At 58.2% G+C, this 17,443-nt stretch overlaps 1 protein-coding gene across 1 annotated transcript; it reads right to left on the bottom strand.

Moving 5' to 3' along the window:
• Positions 1-10,963: 10,963 nt before the first annotated feature.
• Positions 10,964-14,142, bottom strand: LOC131564092 (contactin-4-like). The gene is made up of 6 exons (XM_058814352.1): positions 14,014-14,142; positions 13,445-13,565; positions 12,034-12,363; positions 11,675-11,944; positions 11,457-11,516; positions 10,964-11,111 (listed from the first exon to the last, which is right to left on the bottom strand). The coding sequence occupies exons 1-6, from the start codon at positions 14,140-14,142 to the stop codon at positions 11,059-11,061; spliced, it is 963 nt and encodes a 320-aa protein (XP_058670335.1). The 3' UTR covers positions 10,964-11,058.
• Between the last annotated feature and the right edge of the window lie 3,301 nt (positions 14,143-17,443).

Below are 17,443 nucleotides of genomic sequence, written 5' to 3'. Positions count from 1 at the left end.
CCGAGCTGGCTGCAGCCGGCTCCACTCCCATCCTTGTTTGCTGCCTTGTCCCACAGGGACCCCAATTCCTCCCTTGGAACCCCTCCCTGTCCTCTTGGCTCTGCAGTTCAGCCCCTCCTCCAGCTTTTGGGGTTCCCAGAGTCCTCAGCCCTGCAGTGAAACCAAACCCTCCCCATTCACCTGCTGGCCACATGAATTTCCCTCCAGTATCTCCCAGAGCTTCCCATTTCCCCCAGTGCACTGCAGAGCCCTCTGCTCTCTCTCAGCTCTCAGGACTGTGCAGGTGCAGCTTTCAGTGCGTCCCCCTTGGTCCCCTCTGGTGCCACCAAGAGCCTCCTGTCCCTCACAAGACTCGAATAAAAATGGGGGAAGCTGCTTCCAGCCCAGCTGAAGAGTGATTCCATTTTTAGCTTCCCTCTTCATTTGGGGCTTGGAGAAACCTGGTCCAGTAGAAGAGATCTCTTCCATGGCTGGAGGGTAGAACGGGGTGGATTTTAAAGACCCTCCCAACCCAAACTGGTCTGGGATTCCATTATTTTGATATAGATGTAACAAAATGAGGTACCTGGGTCCTGATCCCAGGACTATCCCCTCCTGTAAACTGAAATTCCCTTTGCAGAAAGCCTGTGGGATGTAGATGATCCCAGCACACCTCAAGGGGTGGAGGGAAAAGCTGCTCTCAGGTGTTTTAGAGCCAGACCGAACTCCTGCTCCCCTCAGAACCGGGCTGGGGGCGAGTTCCAACTCTGCTGCAGGCTCTGGGAGAGGATTGAGCTGTGGGAAAGGGATAGGCATGCATCTTCTGGCCCCGGGGCCCGACAATGACCTGGGCTGCCCCTGTAATTTGCATTCCTGTGGGACCCCCCGGGCCGTGCGGGCAGAGCCGGGAGCCGCCGATGGATCCAGCGCGGTGCCGGGGCCGTGGGCAGCTCCTGTTCCCAAGGGAGCGGGGACAGAGCGGGAGCTGCCGCTCTGCCACTCCCGGGAGGAGCCTGGCGGGGGAATCGGCGCGGAGGGAGCGGAGCCATCGGCAGGAAAACGGGCTGGGAACACCCGCGGCACCGGGGATCCATCCCGGGCTGCAAACCCACGGCACCGCCCCACCTGCTGCTCTCAGCACAGCCGGAATTTCTGTGAGGGGATTTCTGAGATCGGGGCTATCCGGGGCTGCTTTCCCTGGGCAGATGCTGCGGTGCCGTCCCGCGGAGCTGCTGGGCACCACCCGGGTGCTCCTCGCAGGTAAGGAGAGCCCGGCCTGGGCTGGGATGGGCTGGGATGGGCTCCTCACCCCTTCCACAGCCCTTTGGAGAGAGCGTGGGAAGCTCTGGGCAGGGCGTTTTGGGTGGGTAAAATGTTTAACACGGAAGGCAAAGCTGTGTTTGCCCAAGGAGAGAGGTGGTGGAAGAGCCACGCACAGCTCCGGGGATAAAGTCTGCTGCAGCCAGATTTATAGTGGGGCTGATAGATGTGCTCACACAGAAATATCGGTATATATGTTAATGTCTGTGTTTGTGTTAAAAATAGATATGTAAAAATATTTGATGTTTTTAAAACCACAAATTTTATTTCTGTTAAAGTCGTGTGAGCATTTTCACTGTGCTCCTTTAAATAGTCACTGGCTACTTTGAAACACAAACCGTGGAATAACAGGAGGGTTTGGGTTGAAAAGGACCTTGAAGTTCCTCCCATTCCATCCCCAGGTTGCTCCAAGCACATCCAGCCTGGCCTTGAACACTCCCAGGAATGGGGCAGCCACACCTGCTCTGGGCAACCTGTGTTAGATCCAAATGCACAAAGATTTTCTGGACATCTAAAATAGAAAGGAAGCCCATTACCCTACAGCTTGATTTTGGGATTATGTCAGTGAGCTCTCAGTGTCTGTAGGATGAGTTTTGGCCATTGCAGCTGCAAAAGATGAAGAGTTTTCCTCCTTCCTTCTGCTCATTGTTCTGTTCTCTGTAAACAGTGTTTTCTCAGCAGAAAAAGGAAATTTTTCAGAGAATAATAATTTTTAATTATTAAATAGTATTTTCTTCCTCCACATCTACAGTTTGAGGGGCAGGATGACATGAAAACAGCTGCCTTTCAAGGTTATAAGAGTGAGAAATTAAAATCACCTGATGAACTTGACTTTACCTGGACTGTCACACTTCTTTTCCCTCCCACCTGCGCTGCACCATCCCCAGTGGGAGCAGCAGGAGTTTCCAGGGCAGTTTGCCTGGCAGGTGCAGGGGGAACGCAGGTGAACAGGTGCTTATCAGGGCAGGCTGAGACAGGGCTGAGAGCAAACACAGCCTGTGAGGATCCCTGGTCTCTGCCCAGCTCTGCAGCCACAGGGGCTGGGGAGCCTCCCCTGCCTCTCCTCTCTCCTGGAATCATCTTCACTGGGGATGGGGTCTGGCAGCTGTGACCTTCCCACAGCAGCTCCTCCCTAAGTCCTTGAGCACCTGCCAGAGCCCAAGTTGTGACAGGCCCAGAAATTTTGGGCAGAAATCCTGCACTGTGGGGGGCACGTGGACGCCTTCAGCCCCAAACAATACCAGGAATTTTGTGGCTGTCCCATTCCTGGAAGTGTTCAAAGGCAGGCTGAACAGGGCTTGGAGCAGCCTGCTCTAGTGGAAGGTGTCCCTGCAGATGGCAGAGCTGGAATGAGATGGACTTTGAACTCCCTTCCAACCCAAACCTCTCCAGGGTTCTCTGAATTGGGAATGAGATGTGGAAATTAAGTTAGTACAACAAAAACTCAGGTAGGAGAAGCTCATTCCACTCCTCTGCCCTGGGCAGAGACACTTTTCCCCAGAACAGCTGTTCCCAGCCCCTCTCTTCCCTCCAGGGCTGCTGCTGGTGTTCCCTCCAGCTCTGGGAGCAGCAGGAGCTGTCCACAGAGCCACTGCTGTGGGATCCTCGGTGCTGCTCCCTGGGCCAGACAACGTCACCCACAGCAATTCCATGTGCTGGGAATTTCTCAATGGCACCGGCCCCCAGCCCATCCTGCAGCACCAGGGCGGGCCCCACGCCCCAGCCATCCACGCTCCCTACGCAGGACGAGCCATTTTCCATCCATCCAATGGATCTCTGCTGCTGCAGGATGCCCAGGAAAGTGACAGTGGCACCTACAGAGTGACTGCCAACACAGGAGACAGGAAGAGCCTGGAAATGCAGCTGGAAGTGCTCCGTGAGTGGAGGGTGTGGGAGAGAGGAGCGGGGTGATGGATCCAAGCAGGATCTCTCTGTACATGGACCAAAAGCCAGGGCAAAGGGGTTGGGGAGGGATTTGAGCAAAGGGCCAGTCCTGAGCTTGTTTGCACCTGTCAGGTGTGGAGACAGCAGCAAGAGATCTTGGAAAGAGGTTCCCAACCTGTCCTAGGGGAACAAATCTGGAAGTGCTGCCCTGTGAGACCTTCCAGGAGCCTGTCTGGGACAGAGGGACAAGTTCCATCCTGGAAAGGCAATTCCATCCCTTGTTTCCCACATTTCAATGCAGGGATGGAGACTTGTGGGAGGATAAAGGGATGTCAGAGTGACTGGTAGGATGATGGAGGGACCATTAGGGTGAAGGGGCTGATGCAGGGACAGGTGTGAGGATGGAGGAACTGGGGAGGTGGTGGAGGAAGCAGAGGGACAACAGAGGGACTGGTGGGTTGCTGTGACTCTGCTACCTGCAGGGTCCCTCCCCCCAGCACTTTGCCAGGGGACACCTGGCAGAGCCAACGGAGCTGAGGTTTCTGGAGAAGCCACCACCCCTCAAGGCCAGGCTGTCCTGTTTGCCTCTGCAGGCACCAACTGCCACCACAGAGAGAAGAGGCCTTGAAACGGCCACAAGTCCCTCCTCAGCACTGCTGCCAGCAATTCCCTTCATTTGCTCTGGCTCATCTCACCAGTCACACCATGGCCATAATGCCACCACAGCCCTTCACCACCCACCTCTGCTTCCAACCACACACAATACAAGTGGGATCTGCTGCCTTCTCTGCTATTTTCTCATTTCCTGATGCATTTCAAAGTGCTCTGTACTTACCCACATCCATTAAAGCAGTGATTCAACTGGGAAAAAAAACAGTCCTGGAAAGCACAGCAGCAGGATGGCCTTCCCAAGGGAAAGGCACCTGTGACCACATTGTGGCTGATGCTGTGGTGGCAATTGCAGCCCAAGGGCCCATCAGGGATGCTCTGGGTCACATTCACTGGCACAGATCCCCAGAGAAGCTGTGGTTGCCCCTGGATCCCTGGAAGTGTCCAAGGCCAGGTTGGACAGGGCTTGGAGCAGCCTGGGACAGTGGAAGGTGTCCCTGCCATGGTAGGGGGTGGAATGGGATGAGCTTTAAGGTTCCTTCCCACCCAAACTATTTTGTGATTCCACGTCTGAGAGAAATGCTGGGGTCTCTGTTTCCTTTCCAGAGCCTGTGTCCCGCCCTCAGCTCCGGACCAGCAGTCTCCTGGCTCGGGCCACTGGCCAGGTCATCTGTGAGGTGGCAGAGGGCAGAGTGGACACCATCACCTGGAAGAAGGATGGGCAGCCCCTTCTCCCAGACAGAGTTTCCCAGCTGTCCAGCAGCTGCAGTGTTCTGTACCTGAGGCCAGCCAAGAAGTTGGACTGCGGCTCCTATTCCTGCAATGCCAGCAACGGGATCAGCTGGCAAGAAACCTCCCTGGAGGTCACCATTGAAGGTCTCACCACCCTCTGCTCCTCCTGCCCTCCACCCTTCCCTGGGGATGTCTCACAGGTTCCATCCAATCCCTCAGCCTCCATCCCCCGTGGTGTGGCCGCCCTTCCCGAGAGGCAGTGTCCACATGCTGCTGCCAGGAGCTGCCCATCCTGGGATGATCAGAGCAATTCCCAGCTCTGATCCCACCAAGGCACAGTCCTTGCAGGAGACTGGTCGTTCCCTCTTGGGGCAGGTCCAAAACTATGGCCCTTGGCCAAGGGGATGCTGAGCAGGACATGGGCAGGAGGGTGGCCAGGAAGCCTGTGGGGAGCACCCACCTCAGGCTGGACAATGCATGGAGTGTATTTGGCCACCAGTTGGCAAATAAATGGAATGGAGGACCCCTGTGGCCACCAGAGCCAAGGGGCTGGTCCTGCTGATGTCCCATCTCCTGCCCCTCGGGGTTGCTCTTTTCCAGGTCTCTCCCGTCGCTTGAAGCACATCCTGAGGATGGCAGTGATCGCTGTGGTCTTCGCTGCTGTCTCAGCGTGGGGATTAATTATTCCAGTCTGCCAGTCTGAAAAGCTCAGGATAAGTGAGCTGGGGGGAGCGGGACCCCATTTCCCTTGTCTGGTGGGGGAGAGCAAAGAGCATTGCTCTGGGAACCCCCAGATCCTGGGATATCCTACAGCATCTGGGTGGGGATGGGCTGCACCCCACCACGAGGAAGGGGTGATGGCTGACACGGGGTTCCCAGGGCTCACAGCAGTCACCCCCCTCTGCTCTGGGTTTTCAGGGGGCGAGCTCCGGAGGTGGCTCAGCTCCTACACCTGCGGGCTGGTGTGCATCGCCTGCATCCTGGATGGCACCGCTGGCATCCTCTGGATGTGGGAGGAAGGTCAGAGGGGGCTCTGGGGAGGTTTGGAAGGAGGGGGGACAGACCCCATGGGAGATGCAGAGTCCAGTGGGACCCAGAGAGGAAGGCAGTGAGGCACAGGGGAGTCATGCCATGGAATGTGGGGGACAGACCTGTCCAGAGCAATACATGATCCATGTGTGATCTCCACTTATGATCTCCAGGTCTGGGGGAGCCTGGACCACCATGTACATTACACCGCCCCCCTCCCCCAGGACAATTAATACAGTTGTTCCCCTTTTCCCAGAGCCCTTTCCCAGGATGAGTCCCAGCAGGACAGTAAAATGATCAGAGAATGGAGAGGCTGCAAGGAAAGTCTGGAAGTCAGAGGAGGGTGGGGAAGGGATGTAATGCCCAGGTGTTGAAGGGGGTGGGCAATGGAACATCGGGGTCTCGGCCTTGTCCTGTTGTCTTTCAGGCCCTTCTTTGGCTGTCATACTGCCTGAGATCACCCTGAGCTACCTCAGCATGCTGAACTTCCTGGGTGCCACCACCGTGATTTTCCAGCCTACACATTTCAGCCATCTGAAGAGCAAAAAGGGTGAGCAGTCCAAAGGATGGACCAGACTGGTCCACAGGGAGGTTATTCTGCCCAAAACATCACCCCTAGCATTTTAAAATGAGAACTCCTGTGCTGACTCAGGCTGGTGGATCCCTTGCCAGTGCCTGGTGAGGCCAGCCCTGCACCCACACCTGTGGGCACTGACCCACATCTCCTTTTGCCGTGCCCCTCTGCAGCACAGCGCACCATGGGCTACTCCGCGCCAGGGGCCGTGGTGGCCGTGGTGCTGAGCAGCACCTTCCTCATCAGGAGCATCTACCACCGCCACGGTGAGCAGAGATCCTCCAAGAACACAGCTCATGAGACCCCCACATCTCTTCAATTCAGCTGCTAGGCCTCCAAGAACAAACCCAACCAACCAGGAGATTCAGGGAAGTGAAATCTTGGCAGGAGCAAAATCCAGTTTCAACATCATCCACCTATTTTATTTTCTATTTTTTATGTGTTTGTGCTTTCATGGTGGCAACCTGCCTTCCTCGTTTCCCTGCCCCTGCCGTTCTGTCCGGCGGCAGAAGAAGGATGCACGGAGTTCATGGACGTGACCATCCTGGTGAGCAGCGCAGCGGCCGTGTCAGCCCTCCCGCTCCTCGCCATTGGCCTCTGCTGTAAGTCTGCTCCTCCTTCCCCCTCCAGCCCCTCCCTGCGCCCCGGGGTCCCCGCAGCACCCAGCAGCCACAGGAATTGTTCAAAAGCGGGATATCTGGCTTTTGTGAAGCCCCCGTGTTTAATGGTTCTCACTGTTTGCCTCTCCTGGGAAGCCCCAGGGACTGTATCCCAAATAAAACACCCCAAGGACTGTACCCCAAATACAACACCCCAGGGACTGTATCCCAAATAAAACACTCCAAGGACTGTACTCCAAATACAACACCCCAGGGAGTGTATCCCAAACACAACACCCCAGGGACTGTATCCAGGTACAACATCCCAGGGACTGCATCCCAAACACAACACCCCAGGGACTGTACCCCAAATACAACACCTCAGGGACTGCACCCCAAATACAACAAACACCCCAGGGACTGTATCCCAAATAAAACACCCCAGGGACTGCATCCCAAATACAACACCCCAGGGACTGCATCCCAAATAAAACACCCCAGGGACTGTACCCCAAACACAACACCCCAGGGACTGCATCCCAAATACAACACCCCAGGGACTGCATCCCAAATACAACACCCCAGGGACTGCATCCCAAATAAAACACCCCAGGGACTGCATCCCAAATACAACAGCCCATCCTTGGTGCCTCTCACACCTTCTCCTGATCTGGCACAGATTTGTCTTTTGCACGTCACACGGTGCAGGGCTATAGCAAGGACCATGATGTCTCTTGGATGGACAAAGCCAGGTAGGTCCTTTATTCCTATTTTCCACATGAATTTGCACATCTTGAAGCAAAAGAAGCAGGATATGGAAACTATCCTGTGTTTTAGTTTAAGGCCCAGACCCCAAGAAAGATCCAGCCCAGCACTGCCCTCTATCCCTTCGGTTCTTGCTGGGTTCAGGGGGAGGCTCTGGTGGGGTCCCCATCCAGCAAAGCACTTGAGAGCCCATTCAAAACTCCCCTTTATGGCCTCAACCTGAAGTTTTTAAGCCTTCATTCCTCCTGGATTCACAGATTAACAGAATGGTTTAGGTGGAAAGGGAATTCTAAGCTGATCCAGTGCCACCCCTGCCCTGGCAGGGACAGCTTCCACTGTCCCAGGCTGCTCCAGCCTGGCCTTGGGCACTGCCAGGGATCCAGGGGCAGCCACAGCTGCTCTGGGCACCTGTGCCAGGCCTGCCCACCCTGCCAGGGAACAATTTTGATGCTCAGCATGTCCCCCCTTCTCTTCCTTCCAGGTCCTTGGAAATGTCTCAGCCAGGCACCAAGGACACAAATCCCAGCTGAGATCCATTTGGGTGTCTCTCACTTGGCCAAGCCAGCCCAAGCCCTCCCCCAGGTTTAGTGGGTTCAGGAGTCTCAGTTTTGGTTCCTCTGTCATCTTCATAATAAATGTCCACGAAATTAACCTGATTCTGCCTTTTTTAATAATAAATCAGACCCAGAGGGGGACAAATGCACATTTCCCCCTTTCTTTCTGCAGAAAACCAAAGCCTGAAGTAGGGAAGCCCCTTTAGCAGCAGCTGTAGGAGTCTCTCACTGGTTTATCTTTATTTAATATTTACAACAATTTAGAGCTATTTGTGTAAGATATACCTGGGAGTAGCATGAAATACTTTTCTGGGAGTAACCCTGTTGTAACTTGAAATAGATTCTGGCTTTACCAGTAGTAAAGGCAGAGGAAGGACATGAAGGCACAAAAACCAGGGTGGGAGGAGGTGGATGCTGTCAACAGCTCTTCCTCAGGTCCATCCCAGGGTGTCTGACACACTCTGGGATTTATTTACTCCATAAATCGTACTCAGCCTGTGCCAGGGGCTGTTTGTGCTGGCTGTCACAACTCACTCAGCTGTTTCCTGCAGCCCAAAGGAGCCTTTCCCAACCACAAACAGCTGCTGAGCACAGCCCTGCACCCAAAGGCCCCCAGATGAACCCCAAAAAGCGCCCCTGGGGCAGCCCTGACCCAGCTCCTTGGAAGGCAGCTCCTCCCCAGGCACTGCCAGGGCAGCTGCCAGGCTCCCATGACTCAGGGAGCGGGGCCAGGTTAAAAATACCCTCACCCCGATTTGGAGCAGAGTTGTTGGGCTGTTCTTAACCCCAGCTGAGTCCCTCGGGCTGTCATTGCCACAGGAGCAGGTGAGGGGATGGGGGTGCAGGAACCCCACAAGGGGAATAAATGATGTCCTCAAGAGGAAGGGATCATGTCCCGGAGCCGGACACCAGGACAAATCCAGCATTCCCAGCTCTGCCACCAGCCACGTCCCACCAGGGGCTGATTCCTACCCCAGGCTCCAGCTACCCCAAACATCACAGCAATACCCTCTGGGATAACACACACTCTTTATTAGCAGCAACAGACATCAACAAAACACAAAGTCTCCAAAACCATTCACAGACAACTCCCCAAAACATTTAGAAAAGTATTTCTTGTAAAACGTGTGGCTACCTTTTACACCCTCAAGTGCAACAGAGAACGTGACAATCTGCCCTGCAGCTTCCAACAGGGCTGGAATCTCATTTATTTCACCCAAACTCCTCTGCTTCCTTTAATGGCTCCACAAAACCCAAGGCTGAGATGGCCCCTTGCTAACAGCCCCTGAATCTCCCTGTGATCTCTCCTGGAATTTTCCAGTTTGCCTTTGAGAGGCCCCCAGCCTGCTCCACAGGTGCTGAGGACTGGCTCAGGGAGGGCCCTGGACCTGGGATTGCCCCCTCAGATTAAAAGGAGGTGCAAATGTCCCGGGGTGACCAACAGTGGGGTCCAGCACCTGGGAAAGCACCCAGGTCCCTCCAGGCTGGGGATGCCTGCTCTGCCTCCAGGCTCAGCTGAAGGAGTGACATCCCCTCCACAGCCAAGCCTAGGAGAGCCCTGCAGTGGCAGCATGGGGAGGGACAGGACAGCAGGGGACAGGAGCAGGGCTCCCTGCATCTAGCCAGGCCAAGGCCGGTGTCACCTGCACGAGCAGCAAATGGGAAGGACAAGCTCCACCAGCACTGGTGCTGGGAAGAGGAGGGGATGTCCCCAGGGATATCCCCAGATCCTGCAGAGCCCAGGGCTGGAAGAGATGGGCTCAGGAGCATCCCCACCTCAGCCAGCTGCAGGATTTCCTTAGGATCTGCTGTCAGAAACTGAACTCCGTTGCTGCTGCCCCATTCTCTGCCAGCTGCACACCCAGCACAGTCCTGCCCTTCCTCCTCCCTCCAAGGGTCACACGGAGCAGGATGCCCAGAGCCTCAGCCCCTGAGCCCCCCGGCACACCCCTGGCACAGCAGGACACCGGGAGGCCCCGGGGAGCCAGGGCTGGCACTGCAGCACCTCCCAGCAGCCCCAGGACTGTGGATTTGCCCAGTGGCTCTTTCCAGAGCCAAGAGCCCATCGAGGCCTCTGCAGGAAGCCAGGAGGGTGGAGGGAGGGAGGGAGCAAGTGCATCCCTCTCCCCAGGGATGCACAACAGGAAGAGCAGGACAACATAGAAATAGTCCAAACCAGTGTTTTCCAAGAAAATATTTGCAGGTTGTGGCAGCTTGAACATTTCCCAGGTGAGCCCAGGAGAGGCTGGGATGGGATGGGATGGGATGGGATGGGATGGGATACCTGGCACTCCCAGCAGTATCCATCACCAGGGTCACCAGGGAAGAGCAACAGCAGGGCTGGTCCAGCTCTACCTGCAAGGACAGAGGGCCCCACGTGAGCCATGTCCTGGGCACTTGGACCCCTCCAGGGCCTCAGCCAGCTCAGGGACCACACTGGCAGCACCAGCACCAGGAGGTCTGGACTTCTGCCCTACTCCAGATTCTAGGAGCTACCCTGACCAATTTATCTGTCTGGAGTTCCCTGGGTTCTGGCAGCACAAGACTTGAGAGCTCCTTGTTTGTAACCTGCCACCTCATGGGATGGGTTTTCCATCCTTATCCTCTCCATCCTTACCCTCACCCTCCAGGAAGCTCCAGTGAACAGCCTGAGTGTGCTTGTGGTCACAGAGAAGGAGTGATTTCTGAGAAAATCTAAAGGATCACTCACTTCCCAGAAACCTCTGGAGTATTCAAATCCCACCCATTATTCAGAGCTAAGGTAACCAGGAGGGTCAGGTTCTGGGTGGAGGAATCAGGAATATTTCCAGAGTTGGGATTAAACAGAGGAGACAGCAAACCCTTTGAGCCTCCAGGGTGGGAGAGCAGCCTCTTACCAGAGAGGCTGGAATAGCACCCTGAGCTCTCCTATTTCTCCAGCTCCATTGGATCCAGCCAAGGATAAGTTTGGGCTTGTAGACAGAAAATTTTGGCTGGAGCAAGGGGGCCACCCCAAGAGGGGGCTGGAGGCATCTTACCAGTTGTCACTGTTCTCCTTCTCCCTTCTCCAGCACCAGACAAAGACACCTGGGGACAAAGCAGCAGCATCAGAAAATCCCAGAACCGTTTGGGTTGGAGGAACCTTCAAAGCCCATGCAGCTCCTACCCCTGCCATGGGCAGGAAGAACTTCCACTAGCCCAGGCTGCTCAGAGCCCCACCACCACCATCATCAATGCAGGCCAGCATGACCTCCTTGGACTGGGGACACACTGCTGGACACAGCAGATGTGACAAAACCCAGCCCCTGCCCACGGGATGCCAGGTGGGAGAGCCAAGTCCTGGCAGGGATGTGCCACATGGGACCCCTTCACCCACCAGCCAGAAACCAGGCAGAGCCACCTCAGCACCCACCTGCCCGCCCCAGCACCCACCTGCGATCAAGCCGATGATGACACAGGTCATGACCACAGGCAGCACCACGTGTGCAGAGTCTGCAAAGGGGACAACACAGAGCCTCTGCACCAGAGCAAATTTAACCCACTCACAGCCTCCCAGCAAACCTGCCTGCTCAGCACAGGCAGGGAGACAGAATCCCTTCTCTGGGGCTGTCCCCCTGTTTTTTCCCGGGCAGGGGAAGAAATGCACTCACGGTGGACCTTGAGCAGGAAGGAGGTCTCGTTCTGGCTCACGGCGTTGCTCACCACGCAGGTGTAGTAGCCGCTGTCGCTGATGGACACCCGCAGGATGACGAGCGTGGTGTTCTGCACAAACTGGATGCGCTCACTTTCCACGAGCGGCTGCCCATTTTTCTTCCACCAGTAGGCGTCTGCCGTCCCGTGCACCACGCTGCAAACCAGTTTGGTGTTGCTTCCTTCCTTCACCAAGGAGTTGCCCACAATTTGTGGCGGGGACAGCGGCTCTGGGAGAGGCAGAGGCAGCGTCAGCGCTCGAAGCCGTGGCAATCCCGGCTCCCGGGCACGGAGCAGGGCTGGCCGCGGCAGCACTCACCCACAACGCGCAGATGGAACCAGGCCGTGGCCTCCTCCTGGGCCCTGAGGCGGTAGAGGCGGCTGTCCCCGCGCTGCAGCACCACCTGCAGCGACAGGTTGGACTCGTTGAACGTGGCGCGGTTCTCGAAGAGCCGGGACACGTTGGGGGGGTGGCGGAAGCCGTAGGTGAGGATGACCCCCTCCTCCGAGCCCGCCCGGTATTCCCAGGCCACGGCGCGGCTGCCGCGCAGCGCCGGGGCCGTCAGCAGCACGGTGCAGCCCACGGCCGACACCAGGCTGCCCGCGGCCGGGCGCAGGTCGGCCGAGTAGCAGGGAGCGAGCGTGCGGGCTGCAAGAGAAACAGGAGTCACCCCACAGCCGCGGGGACCCCAGCTCATCCACCTGGGAGGTGCTGCAGGAGCCCTTCCTGCCTCAGCCGCGGAGGGAATCATTTATAGAATCATGAATCATGGAAGGGTTTGGGTTGGAAGGGAACTTAAAGATCACTCTGTTTCATGGGCAGGGACACCTCCCACTGTCCCAGGCTGCTCCAAGCCCAAGTGTCCAACCTGGCCTGGAACACTGCCACGGATAGCGCAGCTACAGCTGCTCTGGGAAACTTCTGCCAGGGCCTCACAACCCACACAGGAAGAATTTCTCCCAATATCCCATCTTACCCTGCCCTCTGTCAGCGGGAAGGCATGTCCCCTTGTCCTGCCCCTCCATCCCTTGTCCCAAGCTCTCCTAGAGCCCCCTTAGGCCCTGGAAGGGGCTCCGAGGAGCCTGGAAGGGGCTCTCCTGGATCCTTCTCTTCTCTGAGCCCCCAGCTCTCCCAGCCTGGCTCCAGAGGGGCTCTGGGCCTCAGAGCAGCTCCGTGGCCTCGCCTGGGCTCTCTCCAGGTCCCTCCTGTGCTGGGCCCAGGGCTGGGGCAGCTCTGCAGCCGGGGTCTCGCTGAGGGGCAGAGGGGCTGAATCCCCCCCTGCCCACGCGTTGGCCGGGCTCTGCTGAGCTTTTCACCCACCCACAGCCCCAAATCTTTCAGCAGGGCCATGGAAATGCTGCCTCCTGCTTTAGGGGGCACAGACGGAGCTGTGGGACCCCCGGGCACACCCCACCCCCCGCGGGGCCCTGCCGGGAATCCGCGCTGAGAGCCGAGAAAAGCCGCAAGTCCCTTCCCGACCTTCCCCTAAAAGCTTTTCTCCGGGATTAAGGCGTGCCCGAGCCTGGAGTCGCCTTCGCGTCTTAAATCAGGCGCCAGAAAAAGCTCCCCAAAGGCGGGAGTGGCTCCATGAGGGGGGGACAGGGGGTCCCGCCCGCCTCCCCCCCGCGGCCCAGCTCGGCCAGACCTGCCCAGAGGGGCCGGGGCAGAGCCGGGCACCCGGGCGGGACCGACCCGTCCCGGCCACCCCGGCCCCGGGGCTGACACTCGCCTGTGACCCCCGGGGCGGCCGCGACGCTGCCCGGGGCGAGCAGGAGGGGGAGGAGGAGGGGGACGGGGAACATCTGCGGGGCCGCGGGGAACAGCTCCGCCACCGGCCTGGGGCAGCTCGTCTGGGCGGGACCGCGCGGGGCCTGCCCGCCCTCCGCCCCCTGCTCCTCTCCTCCTCCTGCTCCGCTTCTCTTCCCCTCTCCTCCCCTCCCCTTCCCTCCTCTCCCTCCCTTTCTTTCCCTCCTCACCTCCTCTTCTCTCTTCTCCTCCTCCTCCTCTTCTTCTGTTTTCCTCTCGCCTTTCTCCTCCTCTCCGTTCCCCTCTTCTTCCCTTCCCCTCCACTCCTTTCCTTCTCCTCTCCCTTGCTCCCTTCCTCCTCTGTTCCTCCTTCCCCTCCGTCCCTCTCCCCTTTACAGGACTTCCAAACCCAACACAGTGAACCCCCCAAGGTGCTGCCTCCTCCCGTCTCTCCCGTTCCTCCTCTGCCTGTCACGGTGTAAAACCCCCAAATCCCAGCTCGGAGGCACCGGGGGAATGGCCTCACGCTGTCCCCTCTCCTCAGGATCCCACCTCGGCCACAAAACCCGGGGCTTTAACCTGGAGCAGCCCTTCCCGCTCCCGGCAGGGCTGTGGGAAGGACGGGACACGGCTGGGGCGCTGCTCCTGCAGGAGATTCACCTCGGAATCTCCAGGCGGCATCGGGACAATGTTTTTATCCTTTCCCCAGGAGCTTGGGCAGCTTGGGAAGTGCTGGGGGCTTTGTGGCAGGGAAAAAAAAAATCCCCTGGGGAGGTTCTCCGTGAGGACATCAGGAGGAGGAACGGGGACACAGGTGTGGGCAGGCAGGAGCCCACGCAGCCATCCCAATCCCACTAGAGGGAGCGAGGAGATCGGCTGTGCCCGGAGCTGCTGGGGGCGGGGAGCCCAGCCCAGGGAGGGAGCTGCAGCAGAACTTGCCTCTCATTGCCTGTCCTTGTGTCTGTCCTTGTGCCTCTCATTGTGCCTCTCATTGTGTCTGTCATTGTGTCCGTCATTGTGTCTGTCACTGCCTGCCATCCATCGCCGGAGTGCGGGGACGCTCCTGGCCGGGGTGTGGATGTCTCGGGAGCTGCTGTCCCGCCTTGGGATGTTCCAGAGGCTGCTGCTCCTCATCCCTCCTGGGAAAGCTCGGTCCAGGGTTTTATGGGGCTCCTCCATCCATCCCTTCCCTGCCAAACTCCCGCCAGCAGCGCAGGGAGTGCCCCTGGGTCTCCACAGAGCCCTTCTGCTCCTCTTTTCCCTCTCTCCCTATGCCTTGGCTCCCAACCTCCACCAGCCAGAGGCCAGGAAGGGCTGTGAGGATCAGCCTGTGTCCGTCCAAGCCAATGTCCTGTCCCACCTGGGTGACCAGCCATCCCTCCAGCTGGCACGTGTGAGCCTGCAGCAGCTCTGGAGCAGCTCCGATGCCAGCAGGCAGGGAATGTCTCCACCTCCTCTGTGATAACAGGGACAAACAAACGCTGGCCCCAGCCCACGGGCAGGAGACAGCCAGGGAAGGGCTGGGGTGCTCCCAGGGTTGCAGGGAGGAGGTTGGACGCCTGAGCCTCCCGCTGGAAGTGCGGTGTGATGAGGAAGAGGTTTTTCCCAAAAACCATCTCAGCACGGGAACTGATGGGTTCTGATCGAAAGACAAACATCTGAGGGCACATTCCAGGGAGGTTACAGCACTCCTGAGCTGCACGCGATGACTTCACGTCGCAGGAGCTGCTGTTCCCTGAGGGAGGACCGTGTGGTCAGCCCTGTTTGGAGTCATCAGCCGCCGGAGCCAGTACCGGGCTGGGCTGAGAGGAGCCGGCCCTGGGACCGCCCCGGGAGGAGCATCCTGCACTGACCCAGCTCAGGGGGTCTGCCTTGGCCATCCCAGGAAACACAGAGAACAACTACAATTGCACGTTCCACCATCCTGCCTGATGAAACAAATTCAAGGGACAGGCTGGGAAATCCCAGATGCAGCTCCATGTCTGTGTCGGCATCTCCTGCTGAGTTTCCCCCATCCCAGCCTCACTGAGAGCACCAGGAAACCCCAACAAACCCCCTCTCCTGCTCCCCTGCACTTGCTCTGCACCACAGGCACTGAGGAAACAGATTTCCAGGCTCTGCCTGACCCGGCTCTCCCAGTGCACACACCAGGAAACATTAGAAGAGAAAAACAACTCCTCAGCCAGGATTGAGGCATGCTTTTCCCCCTGGCCCCCACCCAATTTTCTCTGCACTGTTCCAGTTCTGGTCTGCCCTGACTCACAGACAAACCTTCTCTCTCCAAGAGAGCAGCCCCAGGCTCCAGTGTTCTGCCTGCTCCTGGTTTCCCTCTGCCCCTCCTGTCCCATCCCATGGAGCAGCACACAGAGCAGTGGTCCCAGGTTCCTTCAGCACAAACATCTATGCCCCAAATGGCAAATCATAGAATTGTGGGATGGTTTGGTTTGGAAGGGATCTGAAACCCATCCCATTCCCCATTCCACCCCCTGCCATGGACAGGGACACCTTCCACTAGAGCAGGCTGGCAGCTGTTCTCCAGATGTTCCCTTTGCATCTCTTCCCCCCTCACCTGGCTCAGCAGGTCCTGAGCCCTTTTCCTGAGAACAACCAGGAGGGTTGATTTATCAGGGGATTTTTTCAGACATAATCAGTCACCTCCCAGACTCCATGGAAGTCATCTCGCCTGGGGAAAGATCTCTGTGCCAGGGCAGGGATGGGGCTCTGGCACTGGGCTGGCAGAGAGGCAGGGAAATCAGTCCTGAGCCTGGCAGATGCTTTGGGGTGGGTGGGAGATCCCGTGCTCTGAGCCTCGGCTTCATGGTGTTTCTGGGGACACTGCAGGGTCAGGCGTCCTGGGGAGGGGACAGCCCACGGGGCAGCCACCTCCATGATGGTCTGGGGGCTGCTGAGCTGCCTGGGGTCTGGGCTGAGGCCACCACCCTCCCCAGGGCCCAGCAGGACAGGAGGGAGCGTTTCTGCAGGGACACCAGTGCTCCTGTGCTTTCTCAGGTCTCACTTTCATTTCACAGGTAACAGCACCTGGAGCCACAGACTCACCTGAGCACGGAGCCGCCACGGCAGCGCCAGGGAGCAGCAGCTTGTCCCACCTTCCTGCTTTCAACCTGCTCCACGTTTCTCTTGTGGAGCAGTGGGAATGTGACCCAGCAGCAGGACAGAGCCTGGGGCTCAGCAGGGATGGGCAGCCCTGTGCCCGCTCCAGGAGGGCAGAGTGGGCACGGCCCCCCCAGCAAGGCCTCCAGGAGATGCTCAGCAGCTCTTGCCCCCCTGTCCTGCAAACCTGCACATCTCTGAGCCTTTGCTGGTGGCCAGAGTTGATGTGAACCCTGTCACCAAAAACTGGCTCTGGTCGTGTCCTCCAGCCCTAAGACCCTCTGTTCTCAGCCCCGGGGTCTTCTCCCCTGGGGTCACCCCAGCAGCTCCCACACTGTCCTGTGATGGTGGTATGAAGCATATTCATAAATCATGGAATGGCTTGGGTGGGAAGGGACTTTAAAGCACACCCAGTGCCACCCCTGCCATGGCAGGGACACCTCCCACTGTCCAGGCTGCTCCAGCCCCAGTGTCCAGTCTGGCCTTGGGCACTGCCAGGGATCCAGGGGCAGCCCCAGCTGCTCTGGGCACCTGTGCCAGGGCCTGCCCACCCTGCCAGGGAACAATTCCCAATTCCCAATATCCCATCCATCCCTGCCCTCTGGCAGAGTGAAGCCATTCCCTGTGTTCTGTCTCTGTGTCCCCGTGAAGTGACACTCCGGGGCTCTTTGGGGACACGCAGCGTCCCCTCGGCCCCGCTGCCTCCCGAGCCGCAGTCCCGGCGCCACCATCGCCCCCGGCGTCCCCCCGGTGGCCACGGGAGACCCCGCCCCTTCTGCCACAGGCCACGCCCCCATCCCCGCCCCGTCCGTCCGTCCGTCCGTCCCGCCGCGCTCGCGCCCGGGGCAGCGGGACCGGGACCGGGCCGGCC

Source organism: Ammospiza caudacuta, chromosome 14 (assembly GCF_027887145.1).
Source record: "Ammospiza caudacuta isolate bAmmCau1 chromosome 14, bAmmCau1.pri, whole genome shotgun sequence".
NCBI lineage: Eukaryota > Metazoa > Chordata > Aves > Passeriformes > Passerellidae > Ammospiza > Ammospiza caudacuta.
The sequence above is the reverse complement of the archived record's forward strand: the minus strand, read 5'-3'. Positions and strand labels throughout refer to the sequence as shown.

What these genes read in the sequence shown, in the direction of transcription:
- LOC131564092 (XM_058814352.1), bottom strand. Translation starts at nt 14,142, where the DNA reads ATGCCGCCTGGAGATTCCGAGGTGAATCTCCTGCAGGAGCAGCGCCCC. An exon ending in CCCCGGGTTTTGTGGCCGAG is followed by an intron (nt 13,566 to 14,013) that starts GTGGGATCCTGA and finishes GGTCCCGCCCAG; the next exon opens with ACGAGCTGCCCCAGGCCGGT. An exon ending in GGCCGCCCCGGGGGTCACAG is followed by an intron (nt 12,364 to 13,444) that starts GCGAGTGTCAGC and finishes TTTCTCTTGCAG; the next exon opens with CCCGCACGCTCGCTCCCTGC.